Source organism: Capra hircus, chromosome 7 (assembly GCF_001704415.2).
Source record: "Capra hircus breed San Clemente chromosome 7, ASM170441v1, whole genome shotgun sequence".
In the NCBI taxonomy this organism is placed as follows: Eukaryota; Metazoa; Chordata; class Mammalia; order Artiodactyla; family Bovidae; genus Capra; species Capra hircus.
Window position 1 is genome coordinate 19,954,884 of NC_030814.1, and position 21,135 is coordinate 19,976,018.

The 21,135-nt window shown below is 39.5% G+C and overlaps 1 protein-coding gene across 1 annotated transcript in view; it reads right to left on the bottom strand.

The window, feature by feature from the left end:
* Nucleotides 1–21,135, bottom strand: part of ADGRV1 (adhesion G protein-coupled receptor V1) — a 542,844-nt gene that overhangs the window by 83,052 nt on the left and 438,657 nt on the right. Inside the window, exon 86 of the mRNA XM_018050044.1 lies at nt 14,884–15,041. Coding sequence (XP_017905533.1) covers nt 14,884–15,041 — 158 coding nt within the window. The remainder of the gene's footprint in view (nt 1–14,883; nt 15,042–21,135) is intronic.

Here is a 21,135-nt window from a genome sequence, read left to right on the forward strand (position 1 = left end):
CCTCTTCAAGAAGTCTGCTGGTGAAGAAGAGAGGCAGGGAGGTAACTTGACGAAGCAGCAGGATAATGAGCACGTTCTTTTAAGCATGAAAAGTGATGCAGGTTTTTAGACGGAGAGGAAAGACCTAGAATAGGGAGATATTTAAGATGCAAGGCAACTGTGGAAAATTTAATGAAAACAAGTTCCAAAAGAAGAAAACTGCATGGCAATTGTTTTACATGGCAATAATTCATTCTCTGGTAAGAATGAATTATTTACGTCCTTACCTAGGTGGGAGGAAAAGTGGCAAAGAAGGGAGAAAACAAAAAGCAGTGTTCAGATAAAGCAAGCAAGAGAACATCAGGTTGTTTTCCTATCTTACATAGAGAGTGAGAATAGAAGGTGTTAAGCGCAAGACTTATGGGCAATCTGTTTCCTAAAGATTACCTAAGAATCAGGTAAAGATAATCCAAAGGCTCACTGAGAAGCAGAGATGGCTCAGTTAAGGTTACTCAGAATAAATCAGTATCTATTGCAGAGTAGCACTAATTGGCTGGCAAAAAGAGAAGTATGTGACACAGACTAGAACGGTGAATGTTGAAATTGCTTAAGGAGAGAGTCATGTTGGTGAGGAAATCAAGGGAGCTGCTGAAAACATCCTAAAGGGAGGTCACAGTGAAGATAAAGACCAGTAGGAGTGAGAAACTGGGAGAGGTGGGCCGAGGGAGGCGTGAAGAGGGAGAGGGGGACCCAGGAAGGGAGGCCAGCATGAGAAATGGTAAGCACAGTAATATGAATAGGACAAGGACGATGCAAGCAAAAGAACACAAAATTAAAAATAGGAAAAAGCACTAAGCAGGGACATAATGACTTTGAAGTTCAAGATGGACCACAAATACTTTTGATATCCTACTAGTTGGAAGGAGTAGCCTCTTGCAACTGGTTGTAGGAAAGTAATTTGTTTATGAGAGTGCCATCTTGGTTATGATGAGACAAGTCAAAGAGTAATTTTATAGAAGGTTCAGATCAAGTGTGTTATTGCCTGTTGGCCCAATGAAATTCAAACTTCACCTTTGATATGGTGAAGAAAACAACTTTTATAAAAATGTCCTTTTCCTCCATTCAACGTTTTGAGTTTTATAATGCATGAACTATTAAATATAGTGTTGTGATCATAGATATTGTACCAGCTATACACTTCTAAAGAAATTTATGATACAACTTTAAATTCCCCAGATTACTTGTCCCCACTCCCTATTTCCCTAGTCCCAACATCTCTATTTTCCTTTATTTCTGGATGTCCTCTTTAATATTGTACCAGTTGACTAAAGTGTGATCAAACAACTATCTAGTGACTTTTTTAAAGAATTGCATAGACACTGAGTCATAAATTGAAAGTAGCCCAAGAATACTGGAGCACGTAGCCTATCCTGTCTCCAGAGGATCTTCCCAATCTAGGAATCCAACTGGGGTCTCCTGCCTTGCAGGTGGATTCTTTTTTTTTTTTTTTTTGCAGGTGGATTCTTTACCAACTGAGCTATCAGGAAAGCCCTCTCTAAATAACAAGCCTGGCAAAAATGAATAAATGAAAAAACTTGCAGATAATGAATGGAATTTACACATTAAATATAGATTAATAAATGCAATTTATACCTTACTTGGAGTTTCACTGACTAGAGAGAACCATGGAGTATCACAAGATTTCCATGTTGATACCAACTGAGGTGCCTCACAGACTAGGTTAGAGGGGAATAGTGTTTTCAATGGCACAGATTTTCTAAGATAGGTGAAGTCGCTCAGTCGTGTCCGACTCTCTGCAACCCTGTGGACTGTAGCCCACCAGCCTCCTCCGTCCATGGGATTCTCCAGGCAAGAATACTGGAGTGGGTTGCCATTTCCTTCTCCAGGGCATCTTCCCGACCCAGGGATTGAACCCAGGTCTCCTGCTTTGGAGGCAGACACTTTAAAAATTCATTTTCTTTTACTCTTCAGTAGAGTTTTAACATATTCTTTGGCAATAGTCTGAATACAAATTTGAGAGAGATATTTTAAAAAATCAGAACTTGTATTTTCATCAACCAAAAGTTGAATGAAAGATTTCAGTCACCTATTAAAGAAATGAATGTGCTCTTAGATCAAAGCAATAAACATGAATAACTGTTTCATGTAGCTTTCAAAAGAGTAGAAAGTAATGCTTCATTGGTAATTTTCCCAACATAACTAAAGAAGGATTTGAGGCGGGGTGGGGGGGAAGTTCTTTGAAAGAGTGGAGTATGCCAGGAAAATTAAAATGTAAACTTGTAATTAACTTGGAAAAAACTGCCAAGGAAATGCATGGAAAAACTCGGCCTATATATAAAAATTACAAACAATTGGGAAAGTTTCACTGACCCTCTGGGTCAAGCTGAGGCATGGCAATGGTATGCCTATGTCAATAACAGATGAAGGGCAAAGAATGTGTAATGCATATGAGCAGCAATGCCACTGTGATGCTCTTAGATAACGGCTTAAAATGTGTACCATCATCATATCTTCCACTAACATTCTGCTGAAGCCTATTCATGATGGGTATCAAGAAATTATTTTCAGTTGCATTCCGTCTCCTGCCCAATCACCATGAATGATGAACTCAGCAAGTGAGACTGAATTCAGTTCCACTATTAAGTCCAGAGTGAGCAGACATCATGTCCTTTTTAGACAATAGCACTAATTCAGAATGGCTGTGCCTATGGAAACTTCATGCATGAAAGCAGTAGAATTTCCCTTTTATCCTATAGTCTCAGGACTGCTATTGAATGAATGAATGATGCCGTCAATTTAACCTTTTAAAAGTTCCATGTGGAAGGAGGACAGACAAGAACCAAGAAATAGCAGTCTTAAGAGAGCTGTGAGATGATGATAGAAGCTATGTGCTATGAACTGAATTGAGACTCTGTAAAATTCATGTGTTGAAACCCCAACCCTCAATATGATGGTATTTGGAAATAGGAACATAAGGAGTTAATTAAGTCATGAGAGTAGAGTCCTCACAATGGGATTCGTGCCCTTACAAGGAGAGACATGGGCCAACTCTCTCCCTTTCTCTTTCCTTCTCTCCCCCAAGTAAGAACATAGCAAGAGAATGGTCATCTGCAGGCCAGGAAGAGGGCTCTTGTTAGGAACCAAATTGGCCAGCACCCAGACTGTGGGACTTCTCAACCTCTATAACTGTGAGGTAGAAATATCTACTGTTTAAACCAACCAGTCTATGGTATTTTGTTACGACAACTCAAGTCGATTAATATACACCAGGCATAATGATGAAAAAAGGAAGAGAGGCGCATATTTGAAAGATATATAGGAATGATCCAGGACAAAATATTCTGCACCAGTTACACACTGAAAGAGCTGTTATGCTGATCAAAATACCAATGCATACTGCATGCTCACTATGTTTCAGAGTATACTAAAGACTTAATATGAATTAACATTTAATCCTTGAAACAGCTCTATAAAGTTAAATATTATTATTACGCTTGCACTATATATGCGAACAGTGAGGAAAACTAGGCACATTTCAGTACCATAAAAAGACAAGGCAGTCTTTCTTGGAAATTAGAAGATGAAGAAACAATTTGCTAGCCTGAATCACTTCAAATTCTTCCTGGGGCACGGAGCCTAACAATTCCTTTTATGGAATTGGAGCTCTCTAGGTTTAACTTAACGTTTACGTGTCATTTTTCTCAATGAAAGATCTGACGGCAAAATGGCGAATGGTGAGGCACTGGTGATGGTGGTAAAGAGAGCTCTGGAGAATTTAGGAGTCATTTGTGGTTTTAACCCGAACTGCACAATTCAACAGCTTTGCAAATCTGACACCTCTCTAAGCCTCTCGTTTCTTTCATTTTCTTGTCTCACTATACGTGCTTCACAAGATTCTTGTGAAAATTGAGAAAATATAAACAAAATGCTTAGCACAGTGTGCTGGTATACCAGCAATTAGTAGCTGTTACGATGATAATGATGATACCACCAGGGCTAAAATCCACACATAGCTGCCACTTACATGCAGTCCAGCCTTTTATTCTCTCCCAATCCTACTACATCCATGCTCTATGTCCTTTATCCACCTTGAAAATAAACTGAAATTGAAGCTTTAGTACTTAAATAGCCTAAACAGAGAACCACCCTTGTGCTCATCAGTTTTAAACAGAGACTAGGTAAAAGGCAGTCCCTGAGGTATAAACATTTGGGAAACTTGAGTTTTGGAAAGACCCAGCTCTGCCACAAATTACTAGTCCCTTTTCTTCTTTGGTTACATGTGGAAATCAGGAGTTCAAACAGAAATGTAAGCTTTCTCACAACTCTTTGATTTTAATTTTTACTTTTTATCTCAATGTTCTAAGTCTTAGGAAACTAATTCCTGATGTTAAAGTTCTAGGAGATTTTAATGAGCAATATCAAGTCCCCAGTCAATAACAATAATTAAAAAAAAAACAAAGCAATACACATTGAACAACTACATATCATCTTTCAGGTTCAAAGATTCTGATTTGAATCTTTGAAGACTGAGGTCACAGATATAAATCTAAGCAGGGGATGAGCATCCAAAATGTTTCTTTAAATATTTTGGATTTTCCCCAGCATTACTGATAAAATGTGGGAGACTAAACTGTGCTCACAAAGATTTTTTTAAAGCTCAAGTGGAAGAGATTGTTTATTGTGCAGCAAGGAGTTCTGGGGTTTTCCTTTGGTCCTTAGGTATTGTTTTTTATTTTCTTTTCAGCATTGGAACTGGGAATAGACTGCAAACAAGCAGTTTTCTGCCAAGGACATGTGAAACCTGTAATATTGGTCATTCTGGATCTGATTTAAGTATGTACTATTACTAGGTAAGATTACTTTTACTTTGCTTCAGTGGAAACCTCAATTTTGGTTAAGGAAAAAAAAACATATTGTGTTTTTCATTTGTATTTATAAACCATGTAAAATTTAAAAAGACAATGATAGACTTAGAATTTTAAAATATGTGTTTGAAATGACAGGCAATAAAAATTAAAATAAAACAATGCAATAAAATAAAAATGACAATAAAATTTAAAATGACAATGACATACTTAGAATTCTGATGTGCAAAAAATCAGGACACCAGAACCACAGCGTTTCAGCTATTGATTGCTACATAACAAACTTGGTGGCTTAAAATATTTTACAATCTGGGCCGGGCAGTTTTCTGTTCTGTGTGGTGTCTACTTGGGCTGGATCAGACAAGAAGGCTTCTTCACTCCTATGTCTGGAATCAGAGCTGGGATGCTTGAAACAACAGCGGGCTGATGTGTTAGCTGCTCAGTAACGTCTGACTCTTTGTGATGCCATGGACTGTATCCCACCAGGTGCCTCTGTCCATGGGGCTTCTCCAGGCAAAAATACTGGAGTGGGTTGCCATGCTCTTCTCCAGGGGATCTTCCCCACCCAGGGATCGAACCCAGGTCTCCCACATTGCAGGTGGATTCTTTACTGTTTGAGCCACCTGGGAAGCCTGGAGGAGGGTTAAATATGCCTATTCATGTGGTCACTCCACACAACTAGCTTGGAGATGCTGATATCATGGTTGTCTCAAAGTAATCAGACTTCTTAAATTGTGGCTGGCTTCCAAGAGAAAGGAAGCTGAAACTGCCTGTCCTCCTAAACACTTGACCCATTATGAGGCAGTATCACTTCCATCAGATTATCTTGGTCTAAGCATGTCCGAGACCCAGGTTTGATCCCTGGGGTGGGAAGATCCCCAAAGAAGGAAATGGCAACCCACTCCAGTATTCTTGCCTGGAGAATTCCACGGACAGAGGAACCTGGTGGGCTATAGCCCATGGGGTTGCAAAGAGTCAGGCACAACTTATCAACAGACACTTTCACCTAAGCAAGTCCAAAAAGTTAAAGGGAGGGGAAACAGACTCTACTGCTTTATGTGGGGGAGTAGGACACTCATCAGGGGAGGGAAATAACTGATGGTGGCCATCATTGGAGGACACAGCACAGTGCGTATTGCATTAACTAGGAGCTATTTGGTTCCAAATAGGAAAAGGAGTCCATCAAGGCTGTATATTGTCACCCTGCTTATTTAACTTATATGCAGGGTACATCATGAGAAATGCTGGGCTGGATGAAGCACAAGCTGGAATCAAGATTGCCGGGAGAAATATCAATAACCTCAGATATGCAGATGACACCACCCTTATGGCAGAAAGTGAAGAACTAAAGAGCCTCTTAGTGAAAGTGAAAAGAGGAGAGTAAAAAAGTTGGCTTAAAGCTCAACATTCAGAAAACAAAGATCACGGCATCCGGTCCCATCACTTCATGGCAAATGGATGGGGAAACAGTGGCTGATTTTATTTTTTTGGGCTCCAAAATCACTGCAGATGATGATTGAAGCCATGAAATTAAAAGACGCTTACTCCTTGGAAGGAAAGTTATGACCAACCTAGATAGAATATTCAAAAGCAGAGACATTACTTTGCCAATAAAGGTCCATCTAGTCAAGGCTATGGTTTTTCCAGTAGTCATGTATGGATGTGAGAGTTGGAGTATAAAGAAAGCTGAGTGCCAAAAAATTGATGCTTTGAACTGTGGTGTTGGAGAAGACTCTTGAGAGTCCCTTGTACTGCAAGGAGATCCAACCAGTCCATCCTAAAGGAGATCAGTCCCAAGTGTTCATTGGAGGGACTGATGTTGAAGCTGAAACCCCAATACTTTAGCAACCTGATGCAAAGACCTGACTCATTTGAAAAGACCCTGATGACAGAGGATGAGATGGTTGGATGGCATCACTGACTCAATGGACATGAGTTTGGGTAAGCTTTGGGAGTTGGTGATGGACAGGAAAGCCTGGTGTGCTGCAGTCCATGGGGTTGCAAAGAGTCAGACATGACTGATCGACTGAACTGAACTGATTTCCTCTTCTTTTTCCTTTGGCTTTTAATGAGTTTCCTTGGACTCTTTAAGAAATATTTTAAGATGCCAGGAGAAGACAAGTCACTCATTCTCAGGATATAAGGGATGATACTTCATAATATTATAATTGGTTTTCAGTGATTTTTGTAATAGCAATGGAATCTTGATTTACATTAGTATTAGTAAATATAAAGAAATGGAATCTGAGAAGAAACAGAAGCATTCATTCTAAATATATTACCACGCAGAGAAGTAGCCTTTATTGTACCAGGAGATTCCAACTACCTCAGATTCATGTTATACATAGCCAGCTGGATCAAGCCACCTTTACATCTTTACATATTATCCTGAAACAAATGTGTGGGATTTTTATAAGAAAGGGATTTGTAATCATCTACTTCCTCTTTTCATTCAAATTAATTTTCCTTCCTGATCCATGAATCATAAGAACTGGCTGATGAATCAGAAAAAGTCAGTAAATTCTATTGAGCCTAAAAGGAGAGACAAGCTTATCATTGCCAGAGATCAAAACCAAACCCTAAAATTACAGGCTTTGTTTAAAAGGCTGTTTGAGACATTGAAATTGAGTTCAGGGAACATACCTTTATCCTGACTCATTCTCACTGCGCACTCACTTCGCTGAAGGAGGGGGCCAGTGAATTTCATTAGGAACCATCGACTTTTGAAAATCTGTTACTTAGCAGTTGAGTAATAACGGGGCACAGAAGGAAGACAGACTGACATCACTGTTCCAGCCACGCTCAGAAAGGGAGGGACTGACAGAGACCCTCTCTGGAGACTACAGCAGAGAGTGTATTTTATTTACTAGCAGCTCTTCCCCTGTTCTCCATTTCCTCTGGATTTCAGTGGAAATTTGAGCTCTGAAATTAAGGGATGTCAGGAGCAAAAAAGTCACTAAAAACAAAAAAAGAGAGTATAATGGGGTTGATACTGGGCAGACATAAACAACACACAAGTGTTGCTGAAAAATTGCTCCTATTGTCAGGCACATCCAATCTGCACAAGAGTACTTAGCTGGGAAAACAGTTCTATGGAAATATGGAAGAGGCCAGGTCCAGCAAAATAACTGATGCAAGCTCTTAAGTTATGCAAACAGGCCTGATGCTGGTGTTAACTTATCACATTTGTTTACCAAACCTAAATCTCTAAGATAAATATGTAATCATAATTATTCCAGTTATGAAAAAATGAAAAACAGCTTAGCTATAAGGAAAGTATAAATTGACCTTTCCTTCTCATAATGCGTTTCACTCATTGCTAAAAGTAATTGGTAAATAAGCAAAAAAAAAAAACCTCTTTACAAGGTTTGATCAAAAATACTTAAAACCTAGCAGTTTGAAACATCAGGAAACCGTGCTTCTTTAAGAAAAGGGGATTTACTTTCAACTCTTTCTTTGCTGTTGTTTGGCACACCATGCAGCATATGTGATCTTGATTTCCCAACCAGGAAGGAGAACACGCTCTCCTGTAGCGGAAGCATGGAGTCTTAAACCCTGGACTGCCAGGGAAGTCCCAACTTTCAGCTCGATTTGAGAATGTATTTCTCATAATACTATCTCATACAGTTGACACTTAACAATGCACAGGTTGGATGCCACACCCCTCGGAGTAAAATATCCTCATATAATTTTATAGTTCTGTACATAATAATATGTATGTTTTCTGCTTTTGAGGATTCAACCAACAGCAGGCGGTATAGTATGGTGAAAAGTAAAACTGAAAGTCACTCAGTTGTGTCCAACTCTTTAGGCTTCCCTGGTGGCTCAGATGGTAAAGAATCTGTCTGCCACATGGGAGGCCCAGGTTCAATCCCTGAGTCCGGAGGATCCCCTGGAGAAGGGTATGGCAACCCACTCCAGTGTTCTTGCCTGGAGAACCCTATGGACCCAGGTTGCCATGCCCTCTCCAGGGGGCCTTCTGGGCTCAGGACTGAACCTGGGTCTCCTGCGTTGCAGGCAGATTCTTTACTACCTGAGCCACCAGGGAAGTCTATAGTACTGTAGTACATAGCTACTGAAAAACATCTGTGTGTAAGTCGATCTGAACAGTTCAAATTCGTGCTCTTCAAGGGTTAACTGCAATATCTGAAAATGCTCATCCAGTTTAAAAATGCAGGGCAAAATAAAGCTAAACCATAAACCATCTCAGCTGCATTAGGAAAAAGGGTCACTTTTGCATGCTTCGAATTGTAGAGAAATAGGCTGGACCTGCTTGAGACTACAGTTTTCCCTCTCTCCATGGGGGATTAGTTCTAGAACTCTGTAGGGAATTAAAATTCAAGGATGCTCAAGTCCTTTATACAAAATGGTGTAGTATTTGCATATAACCTACCCACATCCTCTGGAATATTTAAAATAATCTCGAGATTACTTATAATACAATGTAAACAAAATGTAAATGCTATGTAAATAGTTGCCAGCGTGGGACAAACTAAAGTTTTGCCTTTTGGAACTTTCTGAAATGTTATTTTCCCAAATATTTCCTGATGCATAGTTGGTTGAATCTTCAAATACAGAACCCAGTGATACAGAGGGATGACTATAATCAGAACTGCCCCCCTTCTCGGGTATAAAGTGTACACCTGGTGTGCACGAATCTCATAGGAAACAAGAGAAGAGGCTTGGGACCAGTCTGTGCTGCTTTGAAAGCTAGGTTTTTAGAGAACTTGGCAGCATCTGCATCCACTGTAGACTCCAAACTCCTGAATGGGGTTTGTGCCAATTATTCTAACAGTAAGGAATATGAGAAGCAAAGAAAAGGTATTTACTATCCAGGTTTTCAAAAATATACATGACAACTTTACTAACATACTAGACTTTTTAGCATTCTTCCACCTCCCTCTCTTTTTTTTTTAACAATGGATATTTATGTTTAGTTATGTTATTTTTTTTCTTCAATTCTAGAAAATTCTCAGCAATTACCTCTTCCAATCTTTTTCTCCATTCCCTGTATTCTTTTCTTCTGGCAATATATACTCATACTTCTTAGCTCTGTTTTCCTATTTTCTCTTTTTTTGCAGGTTTCACTGATGAATTTCTCAATCTTAGTTTCAGCTTCTAATTAATTCCCTCTTTTCTGTGTCTCATCTGTATCTTATCTCAAATATTAAGATATTTAAAATTTTCAACTACTCGTATTGCCAAGATTTTTGAAATTTTTTCATTTTCATATTGGTCTGTTTTTATTTTGTTTATATCTATTTTTGCTTCTTATGTTTAAGGGCTTTGAGTGGATATATCTGCCTTTATGTCAGAGATTGATGTTCAAACATTTTCTATACAGGGCCAGATATTAAATATGCTAGATTTTTCAGCCCACATGGCGTTTATTTAACTACATATACTCAACTCTGTATTGTGAAAGCAGTCAAGAATATATGTAAAAAAATGGGTGTGGATGGGTTTCAAAAAAACCCTTTACTTACAAAACAGATCACTGGAGCTATTTTGGAAAACAGTTTTGTAGTTCCTCAAAATGTTAAACATACAGTTATCATATGATGCAGAGATTCCAATTCTAGGTATATATACCCAAGAGAAATGAAAACATATATTAATAAAAAATCTTGTACATGAATGTCCATAGGAACATTCTTCATAATAGCCAAAAGGCGAAAACAACCCAAATGTCCATCAACTGATAAACAGATAAGCAAAAATGTAGTATGTTCATCCAGTGCAATATTATTTGGCAACAAAAAGAACTAAGTACTGATACATGCTGTAATACAGATAAACTAGGAAACCACTATGCTAAGTGAAAGAAGCCAGATCTGAAAGACCATCTATTCTATGATCCCCTTATAAGACATGTGCAGAACAGACAAATCTCCAGAGACAGAAAGCTGATTAATGGTTACCTAGGGCCCAGGGAAGTAGAGAATGGGGAGTGACTGCTAACGCATATGGGGTTTTTTGAGTGATGATGAAAATATTCTAAAATTAGATTATGGTGATAGTTATACAACTATATAAATATAATAAATGCCAATCAACTCTACAGTTTAAATAGATGAACTTTATGACACGTAAACTATATCTCAAAAAAGCTGTGAACAAAGAAATAGATAAAATGAGAAAACAGGTGAGTGGCTGGTAGGGGCATAGTTTGCTGATTCCTGCTTTATCTTTTTGAAGAGTCGAACATAATTACCAAAGTTATGTATAGTTTATCCTTATATGTTTTTCTGGATTATATTTATCTTTTTGATCAGTGATTTGAAGGGCTGTCTCCACCAGTTTTCTTCCAGCGTTTGGATCTTTGACATTGCAGCCAGTCGAGTGGAAAGCATGTGCTTCTTTGCTCACTCTCTCTCTCCCCTAGTCTCTGTCTTCCTCTCTGGCTGCCTCTTTCTGTCTAATGGTTTTATGGTGGCCTCCATTTAACCTTCCTGTCCAAAGAAGGCTAATTTGATATCCTGGGTCTTCTACCCCCATAATGACATACAAATATGGCAGATAAAACTGCGAACTCTAGAGAGTCTGGCCCAGGAACCTGACAAGACTCTTCCTCTGCTTTCTCCTTGGGCTCCCAGACCTCTAAGCCAAAGCCCACACCTCAGTGGCGGTGCTTTCGCAGACACCTTTCCTGCAGGCGCTGCTGCTCCAGTCTACCTGCCTTGCGTGAGACCTCTAAATCCCAGCTTACCGCCACAGCAATTGAGACACTTCTGCATTCACAGGCTTGTGGACCCAGAAAACACCAGGCCCTTGGCTGCAGCCCAGCTTACATTCCACTTTGTGTTTCTGATCCCCATTTCATCTTCTTCTTAATATTTTCTTGTTATATCTTGTCATTAACTGAGATGCATTTGGAACAGCAAAATGGGCAAAACGTGAATTTACAGTCCCAACTTGACAATATTTTTTAGGTCAAGGCAATGGAATTTTAGCAGACAGATTCAAAGAGATTATCAAATGGCCCTGAATAGACAAACATTTTTTTTCTTGACATTTTGAATTTGAGCTAAGTGGAACATACTCAAGTGTAGGAGAGTTAAAGGAGGCTTCAAATAAAATGTAAAGTATCAAGTCAGAGGTCAAGGCTGAACACATAGTTTTGGGAATCATAGAAGGAAAAAATAATAGTCCTAATAATAAATTTCAAAGGGGTGTCTACAAACAGATCAATGAGATAAATTCCATAATTTCTACTTTGGATGATATGACAGATTCCTCTTCTTAATGCTATATTTAGCTTGCGGGTACATTCCTATAATTATAAGATTTTATGGTGCATAGATGATTATTAGTTTATTCAGTCAACAAATACTAATTATGCTCCTGCTATCCACTAAGCATTCCACGAGGCTCTGGTGATGCAGAGATGAGTAATAAATGGTCCTTGCCCTTTAGGAATCCATAATTTATTAAGGAAATCAGCCACACACACCAAAACAAGTCACCATTCCATTCTGAAGTAAGTGTTAAGGGCTCTAACGGCCATAGGGGCAAAGTGCTTTAAAATCATAGAAGGATGAGTAATTCTTATTTGGTGCGGTAAAGACGTTAACTTCACTCTTCATGGAAGAAGTAGCATACTGGGAGCTTCCACAATTTCCATAAAAAAGTGAGCAGTATCTTCTTGGAAGGAGTCAAGTTGGGATTGTTCAGCACACATTTTTTTACTTAGATTATGCATTTATTGAGGATGGCTTTGGGGAGCTAGGATAGATTAAGGGAGCATAGTAAGTCCCTTACACCTCTTTCATCTACATTTTCTCTCATTATTTATTAAACACATGAGTTTTTTTTTTTAATCAACTAATGATGAGGAGTTCATAGAGGACATCTTATGTGAGCAAAGATGACAGATCAGGTAATTTCAAGGATGAGTAAAATTGAATCAATGACATGGTCAGAACATAGGCTGAGTGGTAACTAACTTGGGGGTGATAAGATAGCCCAGGGTGAATGCATAGAGACTCTAGTGTTACAAAGAGCCTGGACTTTCTTTTGGGCAATAAAGATGAATGATTGTAAAGCTAGAGAGTGAGGGGAGCCACTTGACATTGTTGAAATATAGACATCTGAGAAAATGAAACGGACAAGAACTGGAACTAGTGACTAACTAGGAAAACACTGTTTAAAAGTCCAAGTGAGATAATGACTGTTAGGTTGAGTGGGAGCAGGGAAATCAGAACTGCCATAACTGTTTTTTTATTTGAAAAGCTATAATAAGAGCAATGCTTCTATTAATATATTTCATTGTAAGAGAGGTTTCTCCAGTTGAGATACAAGTGTTCTAGAGATTTTATGTTCAATGCTTGAGAGCTGTTTTTCAGAGAATTGGAGCATTGTTTATCTACTGTATCCATGGATCATATCCAAAAGGCACAGGGGTGATTCAGGAATGAAAAAGACTAACTCATTAGGTTAGGCCTTTATGATGTTATCAGTACTGAAACACGCAAACACTGGCACTTCTATATAGTGTACAGAAAAAAATAAATCTTGCTACTAGGCAGAAACAAACTTTGCCTTCAAAAGAGAATATTTATTTTAACAGAATGAATCTCAAGTTGAATAAAAGCACAGCTTCTGGATAAATTCTGTGTCCATGAAAAAGTACAGTTTCTACATCAAACACTGCTTTTCTAATGGAAGAATCTAAGTTTAATAATAACTTTAAGTGCTATTTTTGCCCACATAATAATTGCACGCTAAATCAGAGAGAAGAGGGAAGAGTTGGCTAAATACAGCTCTCCTACAAACTACCCCATAAGTTAATATAAAAGAGTCCTTTCTCTTTACATTACAAGGAAAATCTTTTTGCATCTTCCCTGACACAGTTTACGAACTAGAGGCTTTTATTATGTTAGAATGAATCTTTTTATTAGCATATAAGAGACAGTATCTATTGAGCCTCTAATAATGTATTAGACACTATTCTAAGTGACTTCATGGATGGTATCTTGCTTAAACTCTGGACAGTACTTAACATGTGAAGAACTTCTCTCATTTCTTTGGCTTTAGATTTGCAAAAATTTAGAAAAGACTTGGGCTTCCCTGGTGGCTCAGATGGTAAAGAGTCTTCCTGCAATGCTGGAGGCCTGGGTTCAATCCCTGGGTCAGGAAAATCCCCTGGAGAAGGAAATGGCAATGCACTCCAGTATTCTTGCCTGGAAAATTCCATGGACGGAGGAGTCTGGCGGGCTACAGTCCATGGGGTCGCAAAGAGTTGGACACGACTGAGCAACTGACTTATCTTTAACTGATCTTATAGAAAAGACTAGTCTTCCTCTTGGCCCAAGAGGGATTCCTCCGTTCCCCAACTCATTAGATTCTCAATATTCCAGTCACTCAAACCATTTTAGATTGAGTTTTCTGTATGTAGGTATTTGGTTATCATTCTTTAAAAACATTCCTAAGAGACTCTAATCTAACAACAGAAAAAGAATCAGATCATAAAAACCGGTGTTAAGTATGATTCAAAGGGAAAAAATGAGCTGGTAGTGAAAGCCAATTTGAGCTGGAAAGACTTGCATTCTTAAGTAACCAGACATGTGTAGCCACTTATGAAGCTGTCTGGTCACATATGCTTTTAAACATCTGTCCGCACACTCAGAACTCCACATGCATTAGGATGGTTTGTTTGTGATAAAGTCTGAGAGTCTGCAAGAAATGAACAGATTTCACAGGTTGAACCCAGGTTGTTACTGCTTGAGTAGAAAAATGCTTAGAGAAGCAGCTCCCAAAGGCTGTGAGTCATTTACTTGAATATTAATACCTTAGGGACAAAACTGGCACCAGCAATGAAACCTGCAGAGCCCTGAAGAGAGAGAGGTTGCAAGGAAGGCCCAAGGAGCAGGAGAAATCAGAGAACTGTAACTTCTGGCTTCAGAGCTGAAAGCTGGGTCTAACCTCCTTCCTGTTCTTGATAAAGAGATCATTCAGTGACTTTTTCCCCCCGTTAAAAGTGCCCAGCTCCAAAGTGCGAATAGGGTTGCCTACAAACCTGCAGCATTTGTCCTTCCTCTGAAGACGTCATCGTATGCTCTCCACTGTGGCTTCACCTGGTAGGCGTGGGTGAACACCACGAACACCACCACGAGGCACGTTACCGGGACGAGGGCTGCAGTGAACAGAGCTGCGTAGACGTTTGGGATGAAACACCTGGAAGAGACCAGAGAAGAGAGAACTCGGCTTCAACACCCACATTTCTAAAGGCACCATGCGCCACAACACTTTATACTCGCTCTTTGCATCTCAGGGCTGGCAACAGCAGCTTCTTGGTTTGCCAAACTGGAGTTCTGTTTGAGTAGCAGCTACATGACTAAATCTAGCCCACTGCTTCACAAAATGGGTTCCATGGAACATGTGTATCCTGAGGTGCTCAGAAAACCTCAAAAAAGGGTTATGGTCAAGTAAGTTTGAGAAATCGGGGGAGTGGAAGGGAGATTCAAGAGGGTGGGGATATATGGATACACACAGCTGATTCATGTTGTATGCAGAAACTAAAACAACGTTGTAAAGCAATATGCTCCAATAATAAAATAAAAAACTATCAAAAAAGATTATACTCCATTTATAGTTGTAAAATATTGGCTACATTCCCTGTGTTGTATAATATATCCTGGTAGCTTATTTTATACCTAATAGTTCCCACTTTAGTTCCCTATCCTTATATTGCCTTTCCCCCTTTCTTCTCCCCACTGGTAACCACTAGTTCGAAGAAGGTATTGTTTAAAGGCAAATTTGAGGATTCCCAGGGCTCAACTCTGTCATTTCCACAATTTTGTTTTGAGTGAATGACAGTTTTGTCATTCCTAAGCTGTACATTTCCCCAGAGCCATTCATTCTCTTGAAAATGATGACAATTTTCCATCTAGAAGCTATACTACATAACTGTATCTATTATTCATGGAGTTTATTCAGGTCAATGAGGTTTAAGGTAAACTTAACATTACATATTTTGGTAACACTGAAATTCCATAGAAAATGGTTTCAGAGATGTAATTGGAAGTTTTTACCCATGCACCATAAAAATTCTGTTTATATGAAATCTGTCACACACACACACACACACACACACACACACACAAACAACTCAAAATGGAGAATGGTTAGAAAGGTTCTCAATATCTAAAATTGTGCTTCTGAAGTATTCTTATAGAGGACACACCTCCTACAACTTATATGACAATAATAGTTTACAAGGAATTTCAAGAGTAGGCAATGTCTCTTTTCAAAAATTTTCCCCAACTTCTCCATTTCTTAATACATAATATCTGTAAACCTAGACTATTATATAGTAAAAAAAAAAAGGGGGGGGGATGCTGGAAACTCAAGCAATGCTGTAAAAACTCAAGATGCTATAAACTTTTACTTACAAGAAAACCTCAAAATCCAAAATACAGATGAGAGGGAACATCCATTCTCACAACTTGGGAAATTAGCCCCTTGATTTTTATGTTTAAAATGAGACACATTATGAAAGACTTTACTCAGATATTACTTCTAATTAACATGATCTGCTAAATGTGCTCCTTAAGTAAACAAGACACATTTCAAGAGATATTTCAACACACATTCTGCATCTGTAAAGAGATGTCAACATGATGAATTTTCTGGCTTTTCAGAATTTAATTTGGATAGCATGAAGCCTGAAACTTTCCCTGTACACTCATTTGTATGTTATAAGACCTGCATCTTCCAGGTAAAAGGCACATGATTAAATAAAATCGGCAAACATTAATGGCTTTGATCTTGAATATATTTCTGCACTAAAAATAGTGGTCATGTGGGCTACTCACTTTCATGTACACTGGCTTTAAATGATTTCTTATTGTTTTCATCTGAATTATGGCTTCACTGCTACAGACTGGCTCAAAGCAGCTTAGACAAATGCAGACACTGACAAAGGAAGTCACATGGGCTTCAGTGCTTTCCTTTTATCTTGAGAAATGTCATCACAATTCACTCTCAGGCTGTAAAATGGGGATAATTGCTGAGTCTACTGTGAGCTGCTTTGGGATGATGAACATCTTGTACAGAGTGCTACGGTATTCAGGTTTGGCTCTCCAACACCTACCCTTTCTGGTGGCAGGCTATGTTGGCATCTCATCTGTCGGTGTGAAGGGCATTCCTGAAAACTTTCGTTTACCTTAGAGGAAAACCTTGGAAAGAACTCCAGTGAAGCACATTACCACCCTGGCCCAAAAGTAAACTGGGCCAAGCGAACCTCTGCGAGGTTAGTAGGAAGCAGACATGCCTGTGGTGTCTTTGGGGAGAGAGGGGGAACTTTCTAAGTGTCCTAGCTCATCACAGTCTCCCGGGCAATTCTGCCTGCTTGCACAGTGACATGGCTGTGCTGAACCATTCTCTCAGAGAAAGGGGCAGGAAAATGACCCAGTCCTGAAGCGACCCTTTTCCCCTCTGTTTCTTCAGAGACCCACAAGTTGTGATTGCTTGTTAGTATCAGGCTCCTGAGAGGGCCCTAAGTCTGCCCTCCACGCACGCAGCACGGGGCCAGGTCATGAACAAGGAGGGCTTTGGCCCCCGGGGTCTCTCAGTTGGCAACCCCTCCTGCCTGCCTCTTCACCTCAGGCCCTACAGTCCTGCAGGGGTCTCCCTCACCCACTCCTGTGACTCCAATCCCCATCTCCCTCCAACAGAAAGTCTCTGCCTTGTGCACTCTCTCTCTGAGAGATGAGGGGCTCAGGCAACCCTGCTGAAACAGGAACACTGGAGACAGGTCTGAAAGGGTAACCCACAGGCGGAAACAGCAGTCAGGGCACCCACTAGGGTGACTGGAGCCACGGAATGCAGGGGGAGCTTGTGACATACACTTAAAGTGAGTGAGTGAAAGTCGCTCAGTCGTGTCCAACTCTTTGCGACCCCATGGACTCTACAGTCCATGGAATTCTCCAGGCCAGAATACTGGAATGAGTAGCCTTTCCCTTCTCCAGGGGATCTTCCCAACCCAGGGATGGAACCCAGGTCTTCCACATTGCAGGCGGATTCTTTACCAGCTGGGCCACAAGGAAAGCCCGTACACTTAAAAGTTCCCAAGATAAATGAACTATTGAAAGAAAAGTAGAAGTTAGTTGTTCAGTCGTGTTGGATTCCTAGGGACCCCACAGACTGTAACCTGCCGGGCTTCTCTGTCTATAGGATTCTCCAGGCAAGAATACTGGAGTGGGTAGCCATTTCCTCCTCCAGGGGATCTTCCCAACCCGGAGATATAACCCTGGCCTCCTGCATTGCAGGCAGATTCTTTAGCCACCAGGGAAGCCCAAGTGAACTATATCCTATTCTTGCAAGAGAAAAAAAAGCCTCATTGACCAGAACTTTCTTTAGTCCAACTGAAGAAGATATACAGTCCATCTAGGTAGTCTGAAGATTTGATCACAGGACAGTGATGTGGGGGAGTTGGGAAACTGTGACTATTATGTTCAAAATGCTTTCTGAAGTAAGGCGGGGAACAAATTCTTGGAAAAACAATGTAAGAAGCAAGCAGGCTGAATGCTATGCATACACAGGGCTGTGGAAGCAGCTGATCAACGTGCTGGCAACTTACTGCTTCAAGGACAGCTCTGGCAGTTACCAGAAAATGAGACAAAGGCCATGTGGATTTGCTTTCTTAAAAAGGATGAGCAAAGTTGTTCCTTCTAATTACCAGCTCAACCGGCTTCAAAGCATTCTGGTGGCCCTGCTCTCTTCTGGTGTTAAATATTTCTTTTGGGTTCTGGTAATCCCATGACTAACTTTTTGTTGTTGTTCCTTTTTCAAGTTTCATGGGTAAATTTTTTTATTATAACCCACAGACAATCTGACTTTATTTCAAAATCCTGCCAGGACTTCATCCTTTTTTCTATTTTCAGCCAGATGAAATGAGTGGATATTGTTTCATTACCTTCAGATTTTCTCTTCAAGTCTACTATGGAGCATTCACAATGCCTTATGTCACTTTCTCATTTAGTTAAGATTATTACCTCCCATAGGTAGCTCTTTATACTTATTGAAGTGTTTCCACTTGCATTACTCAACTTGATTTAAATAAATTATGTGGGCGGCATAGGGTATTTCAGGTTTTTTTCCTGTTGTTTTAATTCTTGTGTGAAATCAGCATAAGGAGGAGCTCAGAAGCCAAGAGTCCAGGAGAGACAAAGGCTTCACTTACAACTGCTGTAAATATTGGAAGGAATGCTGGGAACTCCCTGTACATGAGTCTGTGATTTGAGTCTATTTTAATTATATTTTAGAGAACAAGCTGACCTTGGTACACTGGAGGACTTGAAGCGATCCAGGCAGCTGACACGTGGGTTACATCTGGGTTACATAGGTAATGAAAAAGGAACTAGGTAATGAAAGAATAATAAATGTATGTTCCTAGGTCTTCTTTGTAAGTGCTCCTCCTCAACAAGACAACGATAATAGTTACGATTCACAGGCTCATATGCCAACCTTCCCCAGGAGGGGAGATTTCTTCAATGATGGCACCTATGTCACGGTTACATTGCTGCTCCAACCAGCCTTTCCTTTTCCACATGGACAATCATGGTGATGCCCTTCTTTATATGGGAAAAAAAAGAGGTGGTCTGCCAATTTTATTCTAGAAATTTTACAATGTATGATGAATCAAGAATTGTTCCTTCATCACCAAATGTTTTCTGCTTTGTGCAGAAAGTACATCAGTTTACTGGCCCTATTAGTTGAAGAATACAGATGTTATTCATTACGTAGATGTTTATCATTTATAACTAATATCTAAGCCAATATTTATGCATTCAACAGTCCTTTCCTTGCCTGCTCAATTTACCTCCTTTCCAAAGATGATATTATCAAACATATACTTGTAATTTACCTGTGAATTTGTGTATGTATATATGTGTGTATGCATATATTTTTGTGTATGTGTCTGTCTTTTCAGTCCCATCCAAAATGGTTGGAGAGGTTTAGGGAGACCCTGTTAAGCACATTAATTTTTTCTCATGAATCAATTTATGAAGACATTGGAGTGAAAAGAACAATTTAACTAGCTGCAAGGTACAAAAATAAAGTATTCTTTCTGTCCTTCTGCTATAGTGCACACAGTTGAGTTCTAAAATTCACTTTCCTTTAACTTTAAATTCCAAACAAGGATGATATTAAGACTAAATTGTAGGTAAGCCCTACAAAGTGAAATCTCTTATTAGGATAATGCATGGACTTAGAGAAGAAGAGGGAGAACAAAGTATTTTCCTAAGCTGAGTTAGCAGGATAAGATAATCTTAAATACTACTACTACTGTTTCTACTTCTACTACCACTACTAACAGGATTAGCAGTGATCATTTACCCTGTTCCAGGCACGAAACTCAATCCTTACATGGCTCATTACACATTAACACCACAACAGTCACATTAGCCTCACTGTACACATGAAAATGACATAAAAAATATTTGAGGTCAAATGCTAGTAGCATAAATAGGCTCATTCTGCTACCCCCGTAATTCTAAAATTATCTCACATTTCCAGCAAAGACATAGTAGAGTTAGCAGAAAAGATGCCAGTGTTTTCCTTGAAGACTGAGATTGTAATTTTAAAAATATTTTTCCTAGTCCTTTGCATAATCAGACCCTTAAAAAATTTTCACTGATTTCTAGCAATGTTTGAAAACCACCCACTTAAAAAAAGTAGGCAGAGAAAGGCCTATATTTCCTGTATGTTCAGTTTAATCATAATCCAAGCAACTTCTGAATATCTCTCACATTCCAGGTACAGTGCTGGCCATGGAAAGACAGACAAAGATTCCTAAAACATGGTCCATTCCATCAAGAAGATCATAGTTGAATAAATGATTCTAGTCTTTGACTCAAAGCACTGTTGTTTCATCAGCATCATCCGTACTCCCTGGGAGTCTGTTAAAGATGCAGGTTCTCACACCCCAAAACAAGGCTCCTGAAGCTACATTTTAACAAGATCCCCAGGCATTTCATGTGCTCGCTGAAACCTGGAGAAGCGCTCTTCTAGCACACTCCTGGGGCATAAAGTAGCTTAATGGAATTAATGAATTCACTGATCTCTACTTCTCTTTGGCCGTGAAGCCAAGGGACTATGTAACCTCAAGGAGAATCAGGCCCAGAGACTTTGCTGCACTGGGTGGTCACAGCAGCCTGAAGAACCAGAGAGAGAAAAACAGTAGGAAGTAAAAGGGACAGAGAACTGACTCAAATGCATTCTTTTCATGGCTGAGTAGTATTCCATTGTCTATATTTACCATAGC